The sequence below is a fragment of the Neltuma alba genome, unplaced genomic scaffold, assembly GCF_004799145.2.
Source record: "Neltuma alba isolate B1F8T4 unplaced genomic scaffold, ASM479914v2 tig00002265_pilon, whole genome shotgun sequence".
NCBI classification, from domain to species: domain Eukaryota; kingdom Viridiplantae; phylum Streptophyta; class Magnoliopsida; order Fabales; family Fabaceae; genus Neltuma; species Neltuma alba.
Window position 1 is genome coordinate 1 of NW_021632800.1, and position 15,510 is coordinate 15,510.

A 15,510-nucleotide genomic window follows, 5' to 3' on the forward strand; every position below is an offset into this window, starting at 1 on the left:
ACGGCATCAATTTAACTGCAAACAATCGAACACTGCACCCATTGTACTAGTGCTTCAGGGAGTCAAGGGAAGAGGAAGAGGGTGAAGGGTTGTTGGACAAGTATAAGAAGCAAAAAATGCCAGTGACAAGAAGAATAGCAGATTCAGTGAGTTTGATTGGAAGGCTTCAATTAGTACAGCAGAGGCAATAAACAAATCTCCAACAGTGATAACACTACTGAGCTTACCACTGATCTGTTGAGTATGCCTGAAATTGTCAGTGAAACTCATCTATGTGTTGTCTATTGTAATCTACTGGCAAATAAGACATTCAGGGACATATATGGTGCTTTGAGAGAAAATCAGGAGATATTAGTAGCTTGGTTGAAGCACAATGCTACAAACCCACCGCCATATGCTGCTGCACCCAAGAATCCTTGAGTTATGCCTAGTAACTTATTATGATTTCTGTTTATCTATCTTAATGTATTTGGTTATTGTGTTTCATGACTTTGTTTAATGTTGTGTGTTTCATGACTACGTTTAATGTTGTGTTTCATGACTATGTATAATTATATGTTACAATTTAATGGCTATTTATCACTTATCTTTTCTCTTCTTGTTTTTTTTTGTGAAAATAGTACTCACATATAGTATTTAACTACTCACAGGTAACATAATCCATGTCTGATTCAACGGATGGTTGGGGCGAGGGTTGGGACGAGGGTTGGGACAACGAACGGTCTCAATTACTTCCCGCTTTACATGAACACACAACACAATTATCACAACTAAGTGTGTTAATGGGTCAGTATGTGACACATTTTCTATGCAAATAGCCATGCAGGACTAGCAAACAAACAGGTTATTTATGGGTTCAAGAACTTTTGCACGGGCATGAAGCACGGTTTAAGAAAATGTTTCGAATGGAAACAGAGATATTCCATCGGTTATGTTCTAAATTGGTTTGCAAATTCTAAGTACATAGGTGTCCATGAATCTGTTGCCATGTTCTTGAATACAATTGCCCATGGTTAGTGTAATAAGATGATTCAAGAAGGTTTCAGCGTTCAGGAGAAGAAATGTCAGTCGACATTTTCATAGAGTGTTGGATGCTTGCCCAATTTATCTCGAGAAAATATTAGGCCCATTGATCCTGCATTCTCCTATTGCCACCCAAAAATAGCAAATAATCCATGATACTTCCCATTTTTTAAGGATGCAATCGGCGCAATTGATGGCACTCATATAAAATGTCAAGTTAGTCAAGCTAGGCAAGACAAATATATTGGGAGGAAGGGATTTCCGAGTCAAAATGTCATGGCCGTATGTGATTAGGATATGTGCTTCACGTTCGTGTTGGCAGGCTGGGAAGGTAGTGCACATGATGCTCGTTTCTTTCAATCTGCTATTTTAACTCCATTCATGAATTTCCCATTTTCCCTCATCCACCTAAAGGTATATTTCTGTAAATTTCAAATCAATTATTTTAAAATTAAGCTTCAATTGCATTATTTTCACCTTAACATAATTGAGTCATGATTTTCTAGGCAAATTTTATTTGGCTGATGCTGGTTATTCATCACAAGTGGGATACCTTGGCCCGTACAGACGTGAGCGCTATCACCTTCCAGGCTTTAATCATCAGCCAGGATTTAGAAATGAGAATGAAGCCTTCAATTATTATCATTCAAGTTTGAGATGCACTATTGAAAGAACTTTTGGGGTTTGGAAGAATAGGTTTGCAATCTTAAGAGACATGCCCAGATTCAAGTTTCAAGCACAAGTCCGCATAGTTTGTGCAACAATGGCTGTCCATAATTTTATCAGGGAAAATTCTCCAACTGATGACTATTTTATACAAGCTGAGCATGGAAGTATAATAGATGAAGGCAATAATCATCTAGCTGATGAGAGATACTCGTCAAGTTTAACATCTACCGCACAAATGAATCGTGTTCGTGACTTAATTAGAAACCAAATTGTGCAAAGCTTACGATCTAATTAGTTATGTGATTTTATGTACTTTAATTAGAGACCAAATGAATTTTAATTTGATTTATGTTCATGTTTGTCCATTATATATATTTAATCGAGTATGATCTAATTACTTATGTAATTTCATTTACTCTGATTAGAGACGAAATGAATTTTAATTTATGTTCATATTTGTCCATTATATATATTTAATTAATTATCTACAATGTGTTTTTAAATTTTTCTTGGTAACATATATTTTTATTTTATAATTTCACAAATAAATTATTTTTATTTTATCATAATAATTTAGATATTTTTTTAACAATTATCATATTAAAAATATCAAACACTATTATTCAATATAGTATATGTCTTTTTTAGTTATTTTACAACAAAACTAACTTTTCTATTTATCCAAACAACTTTTAATTTTTTCAACTGACTTTTTAAAAGCATTTATCCAAACATACTATAACTAATTTTTATTATAATTTCAGTTACAAAAATCAGTTGGACTAGAAGTCAGTTTTGCACAACACCAATCCAAACACATCCAAAGTCTTCCATGAAGACTCAACACGTGGGTTTCCTGAAGGAATGGGATCGAGCCCTAACATAGGATTGCGGATGTGATGACGACTAACGAGTATTTGGGGAGGGTTACACGTTTCCTGGGATTAAAGGTCAAAAGGAAAATTATGTGATATGATTTAGATATATAATGACGTATGACCCGACTTAAATCTTGACTATTTGTTTTTTCATTCTCACTAATCCTAAATATATAAGTTAGATAAAAAAATCTATTCAAATTTAAATATAAAAAATTTAATCAATTTTATCTTATAAATGTATAATTATTTTTTCAAACAATTTTATTGATTGTATATATTGAAAGGGTTTTCTTCAATAAAGGAAGTTTTCAATAAAATGATTAAATGAGGATGTTCAAAAAAAAAAAATCAATATACATTTATTATAAATAACCAATTTAGACACCTAACTAATTTTTTTATATTTGTACATTAATTATCTAACCTTATATTAAATGAGGAAGTTTTCAATAAAATTGGAGGTGAGCGGTACCATTATGTTTTTTTTTTTTTTAACAACAAAGAAAATTCACCGTCATTGAAATCATTTAAATGATGAAATTCATGAAGCTCGTGGCTCACGATGATGTGCGAGTAGGTTCCTAATTACTAAAAATAGTACTCCATCTCCTATTATAAGATTTCTTTAACTTAATTACGTAATTTACAAAAACAGTTAAAATTAGTTAAAAATAATTAATATATAGTAAATACAGTTTTTTTTAAAATATATCCCTATATATAAATAGATAAATATGAGATAAATGAAGAAAAAAATATTAAATATATCAAATTAGGGGTAAAATAGGTAATACTACATTAAATGCTTTGACAAACTCAAAGAAGATTTTATTAAAAAAGACAAACACATTAAAAAAAATAGATTTTATAATAAGGGAGGGAGTAAATTATCCATATTTATTATTATTGGGTGGATAAATTACTCCATCGCAAAGTAGTCACTCCACGACTTCTTTTTTTAAAAAATAATATATACAAATAATCAAATTACTTTAATTGAAAAATTGACTAAATGTAAAAAAAAATGTGTATGTGTTATTTATGAAATATGCAAGTGGGAGAAAGAACGAGAAGAAAAATAGATGAAAAAAACATGTAATTATTTAAATATAAAAATAAAAAATACATCTAATGTTTAAGTTTTTTTCAAGGTGTGGTAGCTTATAAAAAGAAGCATTATCATTCAAAAAATCATATCTTATTAAAAAGAATGAGAAGAGAGTATAATTTTTAACTAAATTTTTAATTTACATATTACTCCTCCGGTCCTAATTATAAGACCCAATTGACTTATTTGAGGAGATTAAGAAAGTAAGTTAAGTTGGTTATTTATAATAAATAAGTGTTGTCATTCCTAAAATATCCTTGCTAATTAAGTATATTGGCTAAAACTATCATTATTAGAAGGATTATCTTGGAAAAAATGCATAAATATAAGAGACAAAATGGATTGGGTCTGATCAAATAAAAAGTCAAATTGGGTCTTATAATAAGACCGGAGGAGTACTTATATTTTATAAAAAATATATATATATAGAGAGAGAGAGAGGGGGGGGGGGAGGGGATACTTTCGTTGAAACTGCAACCCATGGCAATGTGAACACTGAACGGGGATCAGTCAATTTAAGAGGATTGTGATTTGATTGTGAGATCTCTGGCCTCCTCACGTTTCTCTTTTGACCTTGCTGGCCTCCTCACGCTGACTCGCTATGCTAACTGTGAACTTCTTAATGCTAATAACGGTCAATGAGGGCATGCATGAACCTAGGACAACTTTGAAATATGGCTAACCCTGCCTGGCTGAATAGTCGTTTGATTTTAATATTTCAGTATCATTTAATATAATATTCGCTACCATTGATTGATGACTTATAGTACGTCTGAAATTTAATATAACACATAGTTGATTAGCTTTTTTTTTTTGGACTCATAGTTGATTAGCTTGAAAAGATTAAAAAACTAAATAACTCATTAAATTATAATATATATTATATGATTTTTTAAATACTTGTATTCCTCCGGTCCTTATTATAAGACCCAATTTGACTTTTTATTTGGTCCTAATTATAAGACCCAATCCATTTTGTCTCTTATCTTTATGCATTTTTTCCAAGATAATCCTTCTAATAATGATAGTTTTAGCCAGTATACTTAATTAGCAAGGATATTTTAGGAATAACAACACTTATTTATTATAAATAACCAACTTAACTTACTTCCTAATCTCCTCAAATAAGTCAATTGGGTCTTATAATTAGGACCGGAGGAGTATGTATTATTTTTCTGGTTCTAAATATAAGATTTTTTTAACAAATAGAAGACTCTTTTTGTACTATAATTCATATTACAAAATAAGTCATATATTTAGAATCCAAGCAAATATTATATTATAGATTAATGTATAAGTGAGTTAAATTAGTTTGAAAGGAAATAATAAATATAAATATTTTAAAGTAATTTATTTAGTTTTATTAACCTCTTCAAATTAGTTAACTAAATTTTATATTATTATATTAAGGATCTGAGGTAGTATTTAAACGAAGCTAAATTCAATTAAGGTACTGTACTTCTTTTATTCAACAATATTTAAATGGCTTTATCCCTGGCGTTTGTTGGAGGAGGCGGAGATTCTAATTAGTTAAATTTAAAAAACTCAATAAGTGAAATTATAAAATTAATTTAATTAAAAAATGTAAAGTGAAAGGATAAGAAAAATTAATTTAAAACTTTTAACATCACTTTTGTGAATTCATTAAAATCTTTTCTTCCACCAACCAAACGCATCTTTCACTAAGAGAACTTAGCAAATGCGCACACACGTTGCCTAATCCAGTTTAATTCCTCTCCCTTAAATTAATATTTTTTCAGTGTTAAATATAAAATCTATTTTGTAATATAAATTATATTACAAAATAGATTTTATATTTAGAATCAAAGTAGTAATTAAACTCCTATCTAATATCTATCTCTAATGTAATTCACTTAAACAATTAATAATTAAACAACTATATTAATAAAGGTGATATAGAACTGAATAGAATCCAAATGGTGGGCGTTTATAGTAGCTACTAGCTATCATTAATTTCCATGCTATTTCGTGGCTCATTAGTACGGCCGCCCTAAAACCAAAACGAACGCAAACAAGAATCTTGCATCCGTGAAGGAAATTCAGCCTCATTGATTATACAATGACGTCCACTTAACCACTGGGTGGTCAACCTTTGGACATGTCTGACTCCACTCTAACCTTAAACTACTTCATATCCTAATTATAAGAACTAGTTGATTAATCTAAAAAAATTAAAAAAAAAATTAGTTATTTGTAATAAATATGTATTATCTTTCCTATAATATCCTTGCTAATCAAGTATATTGGTTAGGACTATTATTGTTAGAAGGACTACTTTGAAAAAAATACATAAATATGAGAGATAAAGTGGATTGAAGTCTTATATTTATGGTCAAAATAAAAATCAAACAAAGTCTTATATTAAGGACCGGAGTTAGTATAGTAAAATAATATGCTTCTTTTTTTTTTTTGGTGATCTAGGGCAGATTGAGGCCTATGGCCCCCCCGCGATTCCCCCCGGTATCCAGTGCCTTTTCCTGAGTCCCTGGCCTTCTAAACTGGATCAGGTAACCAGGGGTAACTGACTAATCCGGAGCGGGGTTATTTTTTTAGTCACGCCCATATAAGGTGCTTTGCACCAAAGGCGGTAAACCCCTCCCAACAAATACGGTTCCAGGTTCGAACTCTCGTCTGCCTGGGGTGTATCAGGTGCCTTTACCACTCCACCCAACGCTTGGTGGTAAATAATATGCTTCTTTTGATGCTACACGTAGGAGCCATATAATTGATTTTAGGCATTTGATTGTTGATTGAACTTAATGTCATTATGCGGTTTATGTAATTAACCTACCTTATAAGATAAAATTTATTATTGTTATGGTTATATTTGTTAAAAATATATATTGGTTTCTCTAAACTCTCATTTTTAATCATTTACATTTAAAATTACTTTCTAGATAGAAACCCTCCTACTATATGTAATTAATAGGAAAGGTTATGAGGGAAAAATTACTCTTATAATCCTTAATATACGAATTATTTAACTAATTTAGATAGATTGATGAAGTGATATAAATTATTTAATTATCACAAATATAACCTTATTTTCTAAAATATTCAATTCCTACCTAATATTAGATTATATATTAATTTATATGTTAGATAAATTAAGTTGGAGAAAAAAAATAAATATTAAAAATAAAAAATAGAGTTCGAGTGAAAAACAAATCCCTTTGCTAACTTTTACAGGCGTAATTGTTGACAAATTTGACAGCCATCAGAGCCCTTTCGAGGTGACTTGACATGGAAATGTCTTGTAAAGTTTTTTTTTTTTTTTTTCCCTTTGTGGTGATAATGTCTTGTAAAGTTTTAATGCTTTAATGCCATGGTAAGACATGTCCCACGTCAGCCACACAGAAGCACCAAATTTCAAATCACCTGTCAATGAAAAGTGAAATTCAAATAAAATTATAATCTTAAATATCTTTAAAATAGTAAATACAGTATAATTAAAATTAACTAATACAAGACTGAAAGTAAAAATAACCAAACCATGCAGTCATAAAAGCATGAGTTGGAATGGATTTGGTTAACCAGCATACCGTTGGAAAACTGGACATGTTTTCGCATGTATTGTATAAATTATAAGAATATAATTGGAATGATATTTTTTAATAAAATCATTGGAATAATATTAATACGACTTTCTTCCTATTTCTGAACAGTAGCTTTCCGCTTTGGCATATAATAATAGAAAGCTTTAGGGATAATTAATCTCCGGATCCTTATAATTTTATGTGATTTTTAATTAGGTCCCTATAAATTTTTTTCTTTTATCAAATCTTTTACTTTCACGTATTTTTAATTAGGCTCTTTCATTTTTTTCTTTTTTATTAGGTTCTTATAGTTTTACTTATTTTTTAGTTAGGTCCTTTGCAGTTTTTAAAAAATTATTTATTAACTTTATTCTTTAAACTTAATTTATTTTTAAATTAATAATTATATAATTGGACAAAATAATTAATATAATTATCTAGTAATTAATAATTAATCAGAATAATCAATTATACTTGGCTAAAAATTATTTATAATCATATTCTAATTTTAGAAAATATTATTATTATTATTTGAATATTATAATTATAAAAATTAGAATTGAAAAATAAATAATATATATGTTTAACTAAAAATTTAAAAAAATATTAACATGAGATTATTATAATAATTTATTATTTACAGAATAAAGAATAAAAAGTATAAGGACCTAATTAAAAATAAGTTAAAACAATAAGGATTTGATAAAAAGAAAAAAATTATAAAGACCTGATTAAAAACATGTGAAATTATAAGAACCTGATAAAAAAAATTATAAGAACCTGATTAAACATAGATTGAAATTATGAGGATTTGCATATTAATTATCCCAAAGCTTTATCTTCCCAACAAAAAATATATAAAAGAAAGCTTTATCTTGGCAATGGTTTGATGCTTATCAATTTAGATTTTGGAGTCAAATAAATATCAATTATGACGTCATATATAATATAGCAATTAGCAAATATATATCAATCATGACGTCATATATAATATAGCAATTAGCAAATATATATCAATCATGACGTCATATATAATATAGCAATTAGCAAATATACAAACCCAGGGTACTTTAGTGCTGATTTTAACACCACTCAATGTTGGGCAGATATTTGGATGCTCGCAACAATTTTTTAATAATACCTAGAAATTTCTTCCATATGTGATGCACAGACTAATATATTTGATTATATTTGAAATTGAATAATACTTAATATATTCAAATTTTAATTAAGATATTATTCAAATCTGAAATTAATTATTAATTTTTCAATTTAAGCCTCCAATTGAAATCCCATTTAATTATAATGCTTCTCATTTAATTTAATATATTCAAATCTTATTAATTGAATATATTCAGATCATACACGTTCCATTTTTAAATGAATTAGGTATTATAATATTTCAAGAATATAATTGGTTGATGATTTATAAAATATAAGGTAAATATGTCAAAAGAATTTTGTCTCGGTTTATTTAAACGTATTTTGTAAATGCTTATATTACCTCTAATTTTAATTATAAGATTTTATTTATAAACTATAAATAAAATTTTATAATTTGGACAATAGCTAATATTAGTTAGGAAGCGATATCGTTTTGGGGCTGACAAATAGTTTAGTGAGCAGCATATGGCGGCTCAAGTGAAAAACTAAAGGTAATGTGATGAAGGAGAATTTCTGCCCATGGATGGAGGGATCTTTACCACATTAAAGTGAACACTTTTTTGGAGAGGATCCAGAGACAGAGTAAAATTGTCACAATTAATACAAAATGATCATCTTTCTAACAACCAAGCGTGAATCATTAAAAAAGCGCGCATCCATAAGAAAAACAAGATACAGTTAACTGCACTTTTAACGCTATATATCGAACATTCAAAAAAAAAAAATCTGTAACAAACAAGTTTTTAGTTTAATTAATTCTAAAAAAGTAAGGGGAAAAAAGCTGTCAATAACAAGGGGCCTATTTGTTAGAGTGGCTCACGCATCTGTTGTGGTCCACCGCCGAGCAGCGTTATGCAGATAAGGAACCGAAAAGAGACATGTTGCTGTCTTGAATTAATGTTAACAACTACTATTTCCCATTTTTTAAACGTGAAAACTTATTTAACATTTAATTTAATTTATTTTTTATATTTATTTATTTATTTTAAAATAATTCATGTAGTAGTTGCACGTGTTAAAGGTTCTATCAAATTATAATTATAGTTAATACAGATTATTAGTAAGGATATTTTATGAAAGATAATACATATTAATTGCAAATAATTAATTTAAAAAATTTGCCTAGTCTGCTTAAATTAATTAACTAGATCTTATATTAAGGATCATGAGTAGTATTTGAGACCTTTAGATGAAATAAATCAACTAATGAATGAGAATGGTAAATAGATTTACATTGAAAAAAAATCTTGTTTGAAATATTCTTGGCAACTAAACACAAATGTCTATCCCAATAAAAATCTAAAATTTGATTCGATACTCTGCAAGGAATTGACTCCTTCAGATAGAATCAAGCTCCATTGATTGTAGTATTGTATATAGAGGGGGATAAATAAATATAAATAGTACTACCTCCGGTTCTAATTATAAAAACCAGTTGACTAATTTGAGAAATTAATGAAGTAAGTTGAGTTAGTTATTTGTCCTAAATAGGTGTTGTCTTTCCTAAAATATCCTTGCTAATCAAGTGTATTGACTAAAACTATAATTATTAGAAGGACTATCTTGAAAAAAATTGAGTAAATATGAGAGATAAAATGGATTGAGGTTTATATTTAGGACCAAAATAAAAGTTAAATAAGGTCTTATATTAAGGACCGGAGGTAATATTATATAAATAGAGTAGGTCTTTGTACAAAAGTACAAAACTAAAATAGATTATATAATTTATATGCAAATTTAAGATAGATCACATAAATTAGGAAAAATTATCATTTGGTCCTAAAAAAATATAATTATTAAAAAAGATCTCATAATTAATGAACAACAAGTTTCACCAGAAAAAAAGAAGATCCATATTACTTATTTGTTATTGATTTGTTTTTATAATTATATTTATTCTTTAAAATTTTATGGTAATTTTTCCTACCATTTTTTTGGACTGCTTTTGAGTAAATGACCATGATTACTCTGTGCTAGCCACCCCCATCGCTCTATGCCAGCTAGATGATGCCATTTTTTTGTGGCTATCCCGAATTACCCATAAGCTACCCCCTTTTTATATTACGTCATGACAATGACGTCACCTCAACGTCCCTGATGATGACACGTAGTCGTTGAAGAACCTTCCCCGCAACATCCTGGAAGATGTCAGTGAAGCATCCTATAAGCATTAAAAATAAAAAGAAATTAAAAATAATATTTAAAAAAAAAAAAGGACTTTTTCCCCAGATACCATCTCGTATATATCCACTAGCTAGTTCGCTTCAAGCATAAAACAGTCAAAAGGACTAAACCCACCTCCTTCTTCACCAGCCTCTGCGTTTAATAACAGTAGCTAGTTACCATTTTTGCAGTGGCTGGATCGATCCACAGCTGAAAAATGAACTACTACTTTGAAAACCCTAATCCAAACCCTAATTATGGCGGCGTGAATAATATGGAGGTGGTGGCTTCTTCCCCATCTGAGTTCATCTTATCCGATTACCTCATGTTCGAGGATGTTGCAGAAGACGATCATCGTCAAGAACATGATTGGTCACATCAGAGCACAGAATCATCGGAGAAGGCGAACAGTACTGAGTTTAGCACTGGTGCAACATCGGACATCAGCTACAACAACATGCAAGTGAATTATATTTATATTATTAATTAGCTACTTTCTCTCTCTACTGGTTTTATGTATGTCTGATTCTGCGTTCATTTGAACAAGACGAAGAAGAAGAAGAAGATGATGAAGCTAATGATGTTTCTTCTGATCTAATTTATTATTAATTGTTGTGTTTGGATGTTTTGACGTTGTACAGGGAATGTGAAGATGGGGGAAAGCGAAACATTAGAACACAAGTGACGCAAAGGATCGCGTTTAGGACAAGATCGGAGCTTGATGTTATGGATGATGGATACAAATGGAGGAAATACGGAAAGAAATCTGTGAAGAGTAATCCAAATCCAAGGTAATTATTAATTAAATTCATCAAATATCCAAATTACTATTAATTAATTATATGAATATTCTTTGATGCATTGGTAATTTAATTAGCTATATAGTGGGGCTTCATTAATATTATTATTTATTCCAATTTAAGTTTTTTTAACTCAGATTTACATGAGCATGCGAATCACATTAATGGATCCCACCATAGGTTCTCCTTATCGGCTCTCCATATACATCAATCTCCATAATTCATTTAATTTAATTAATAGTACATGCGCATTTATTATTACTTAAAGATTTCTTGAAAAAACATCATAATGTTTCTTTGTACTGCTTTTGTACCAAACGTAGGAGTGGGAGAGATGGTTTTCATTTTAGACCTAATTAATATCTTAATTTATTTTATTCCTTATGTGATTATATCTACTATTTTTTAAAATTAATTTATTTAACTTATAAACTGATGTATAATTTAATGTTATATAAGGGCATCATGTCATATTTATTAAAATTAAGTAATTTATTTCACTTTCTTAGTTTACCTAAATTAATGAACAATATATAATTGGTTTAATATTATAATTAGTGATGTTTCACCATTAAAATATGAAATGATGACAATTAAATAAATGAAAGAGATTACTACTTGCTCATAAGTAAGACCCCAAATAATATATAGCTATAGATTAGTTAATTTAAAGTCTATGTTTGGTAAATAAATGTTGAGCGTGAGTGCCCAATGGACCCCAGATTTCATGTGCATGTGGCTGCTCATATTATTAAATGCGAGCCGATTAGTGAAGCCTTTGTCTGCACAGCGACTGTGTGGGGGTACTGGGGTACATAGTCCAAACCACACAAACCAACAAAACATGTGTGGTATTCAATTCTGTCCTAATAAAAAATTGTATTGTATTCATGAACTTAACTATATTAACTTAACATTTAATTTTGATGCCAAATATAATATATCTGTCTCATATTTATTTATTTTTTTAAATTAGTTCTGGTAATAGTTGCACATGTTAAATATTTTATTAAATGGTAATTCTAACTATTACACATAATTAGTAAGAGTATTTTAGGGAAGACAACATCTGTTTATTACGAATAACTAATTTAACAGACTTTCTTGATATACTTAAATTAGTCAACTGGTTGAAGATAGTATATAACAACCAAATAGTATTAAAAAAATTATTTAAGCTAGCTATTTGTAATATACATATGTGTTAGTTTAGAATACTCCTGATCATGTGCATTATAACTACCATATGATAAAAAACTCCTTAATTACACAAATACAATTAATAGAAATATTTTTTTAAAAATTATAAATTTAGGACTCAGTGGATTGAAGTGGACGTTAGGTTCAAAGTAAACTTTTTTTTTGGTTATGCATAAGCATCTTCTTATGAAAAGCAATCTTGAGTAAATCCTTTTATCTAACTTTATTACGACCGACAGTAGTATTCCGCATGGAAATATAGAATGTCTGACCAACCAAAAAGAAAAAAAAAATTATAGAATGAGTGTTATCTCCTGTCTCTTTCTAAAAATTATGGAAATATATAATCATGCTATCTCCTGTCTCTTTCTAAATTTGTATGATTTCATAATTATGAAAGATTCTATATATCTACAAAGCGTGCCCTTCAATTTGATTTAATTAATCATGCCATAATCATGTTGATAATTAAATGGCAAGTTATAAAATTTCATCCCATTTAATCTACTATTCACATAACCAACATATTATCTCTGTGATTTTACTACACCATATGACCTAATTAATTTTTTTGGCCTCGTGTGACCTAATTAATTAATTAACATCCCCATAATTACGTGCATGGTAAACAGAGACCTAATTAATGTGCACGTATATTTCTTTGTAACTCAAGAAACTTGAGCATCGATCTATATTCCATTGCATGCCTTTTTTTTTTTTTTGAAAAATGAAACAAACTTAATGTGGAATATATGCAGAGCTATTAATTAATTAAAAGCAATAAAAGTTAGGATGTGAATTTAAAATGTGAATATATATATATGATGAAACAGGAACTACTACAAGTGTGGAAGTGAAGGATGCAATGTGAAGAAGAGAGTGGAAAGGGACACAGAGGATGCGAACTATGTGATCACAACCTATGAAGGCGTTCACAATCATGAGAGCCCCTCTTCAGCCTATTATTCCCAACTGCTTCATCCTAATTATAATTTCCACTCTTCTTCTGCTAACTCATCCTCCACTACCACTTCCTAGATACATATTATTACTTTTTAATTAATTATTAATATTTTAATTTGTACTAGTACTAATCACCTTTGAGTTATTCTCATCAAGCCGCTTTGTATATTTCATCTTAATGTTATCAAATTACCACACACAACAAGTTCATCTATTAATTAATAATCATACAAAGCATCGGGTTGGGTCGATTTGATCAAATTAAATAACTTTTAAATCACATATATGTTAGCCATATGAGAATACACACACATAAATATAAAACTAACATATGTTTATGACGCATCCTTTACTTAACTAATTTTTTTTCCCATCGCAAATCAATTTTATGCTTAGATAGTTGACGTGAAAAGTATCACCCCAGTTCTATTTATATGACTTTTGGTATATTTTAGGAAGAATTGCAAATAAAGACTCTAAAAATATAAAATTGTCATTTGGATTCTTGAATTTAAAAAATTATTGTTAGAAATCGGATCTTAACTATGAATAGCTAAAATATTAAAAACTCCTTTAAACTTTGAGTCATTTGCATATAATCTCCCTAATGTTTCAAAGTTTAAATTTAGCTTCCTTAATATTATAAATTTTTTTACCTTAAGCCCCCTACCGTTAATTTTGCCACCAAGTCTCAAGCAGAAATTGCCACGTCAGAATAACGAAGTGGATGTGGTATCTTCCATAACATCCGACATGGCATCAGCATGAGTTAATAATTTCTTGATAATTATATATTTCTCCGGTCTTAAATGTAAGACCCTTATATGTATATAAGAGTCTTACATTTAGGACCGGAGGAGTACTGTTTATAGAAGGGTTAAAATGTCATTTTGTCATCAAAAGTAACAAGCCCTCATTTCCCTTCTGCTCCATGCTGCAGGTTGACATTTTGATTTTCAGGGTGTTTGTGTTTTCTTCAATTGCTTGTACTGGTTTATGCATGTTATCAATGTTCATGTCCCCATTGAATCATCTCTTTGCAAACGTCTAGCCTTTGTGCTTTATTCCATCTTTGTTATTTAGGAGCACGCTACATATATCCCATCATGGTTTTAGATTAGTTGTGAATAGTAACCTACATTTGTATCGTATCATGAGAGTTACTCTAAGGGGGTGTTTGACTACTTCAAATCATCATTTTGGAGAAAAACCATGGTTTAGACAATCATCCAAATATCATGTGTTTTTTACAAAGTAACTTTTAAATTGAAAATCATGGTTTAATTTTGTTTTTAACTAGAGGGGTGTTTGACCTCTAAATTTTGAGTTAAGTTATAAATTTGCTCTAGAAATGTTTACCTAGAAGCACTAAATACTTGAAAGTTTTTTTTTTAAATGTGAATTGATTTTGAAAGTTTAAAACTGTCATAATATAGCCTTTTTTATCGTTAAAACTTAAAAGACTAATGTTGACCGTTAAGACAATGACGTTAACTATTAACATTGCTAAGGAGGAGACAATATTATTATGATTTTAACGTTTGAGGCAAATTTACGTAAAAAACTTTTAAAACTTTTAAACTTTTAAGATAAATTTATACTCTCTTGGTCCTTAATATAAGACCTAATTATTAAGTTAATTTTGGTTCTAAATATAAAACTTATTTATCATATATATTAATTTTTTCTAAATTATCTCCATGGATATTCCCTCAATCATGATTAAGTAGAAGAGGAAAGGAGAATATTAAGAAAGATGATTATGATGTTTTAGAAAAACATGTAATATTTTTTTATAATTAGCTAACTTATCTAACTTTTTAAATCTAATCAAATTAGTTGAATAAATCTTATACTACCTCCGGTCCTAATTATAAGAACTAGTTAATTAATTTGAGGAAATTAAAGAAGTAAGTTAAGCTGGTTATTTGTCATAAATAAATGTTGTCTTTCCTAAAATGTCATTGCTAATCAAGTGTATT

The 15,510-nt window shown here is 29.0% G+C and overlaps 1 protein-coding gene across 1 annotated transcript; it reads left to right on the forward strand.

Moving 5' to 3' along the window:
* The first annotated feature begins 10,696 nt into the window (after positions 1-10,696).
* Positions 10,697-13,727, forward strand: LOC114720943 (probable WRKY transcription factor 51). Its single transcript, XM_028906687.1, has 3 exons — positions 10,697-11,024; positions 11,207-11,356; positions 13,399-13,727. Exons 1-3 carry the CDS (start codon positions 10,783-10,785, stop codon positions 13,601-13,603), a joined length of 597 nt encoding a protein of 198 aa, XP_028762520.1. The 5' UTR covers positions 10,697-10,782; the 3' UTR covers positions 13,604-13,727.
* Positions 13,728-15,510: the final 1,783 nt, after the last annotated feature.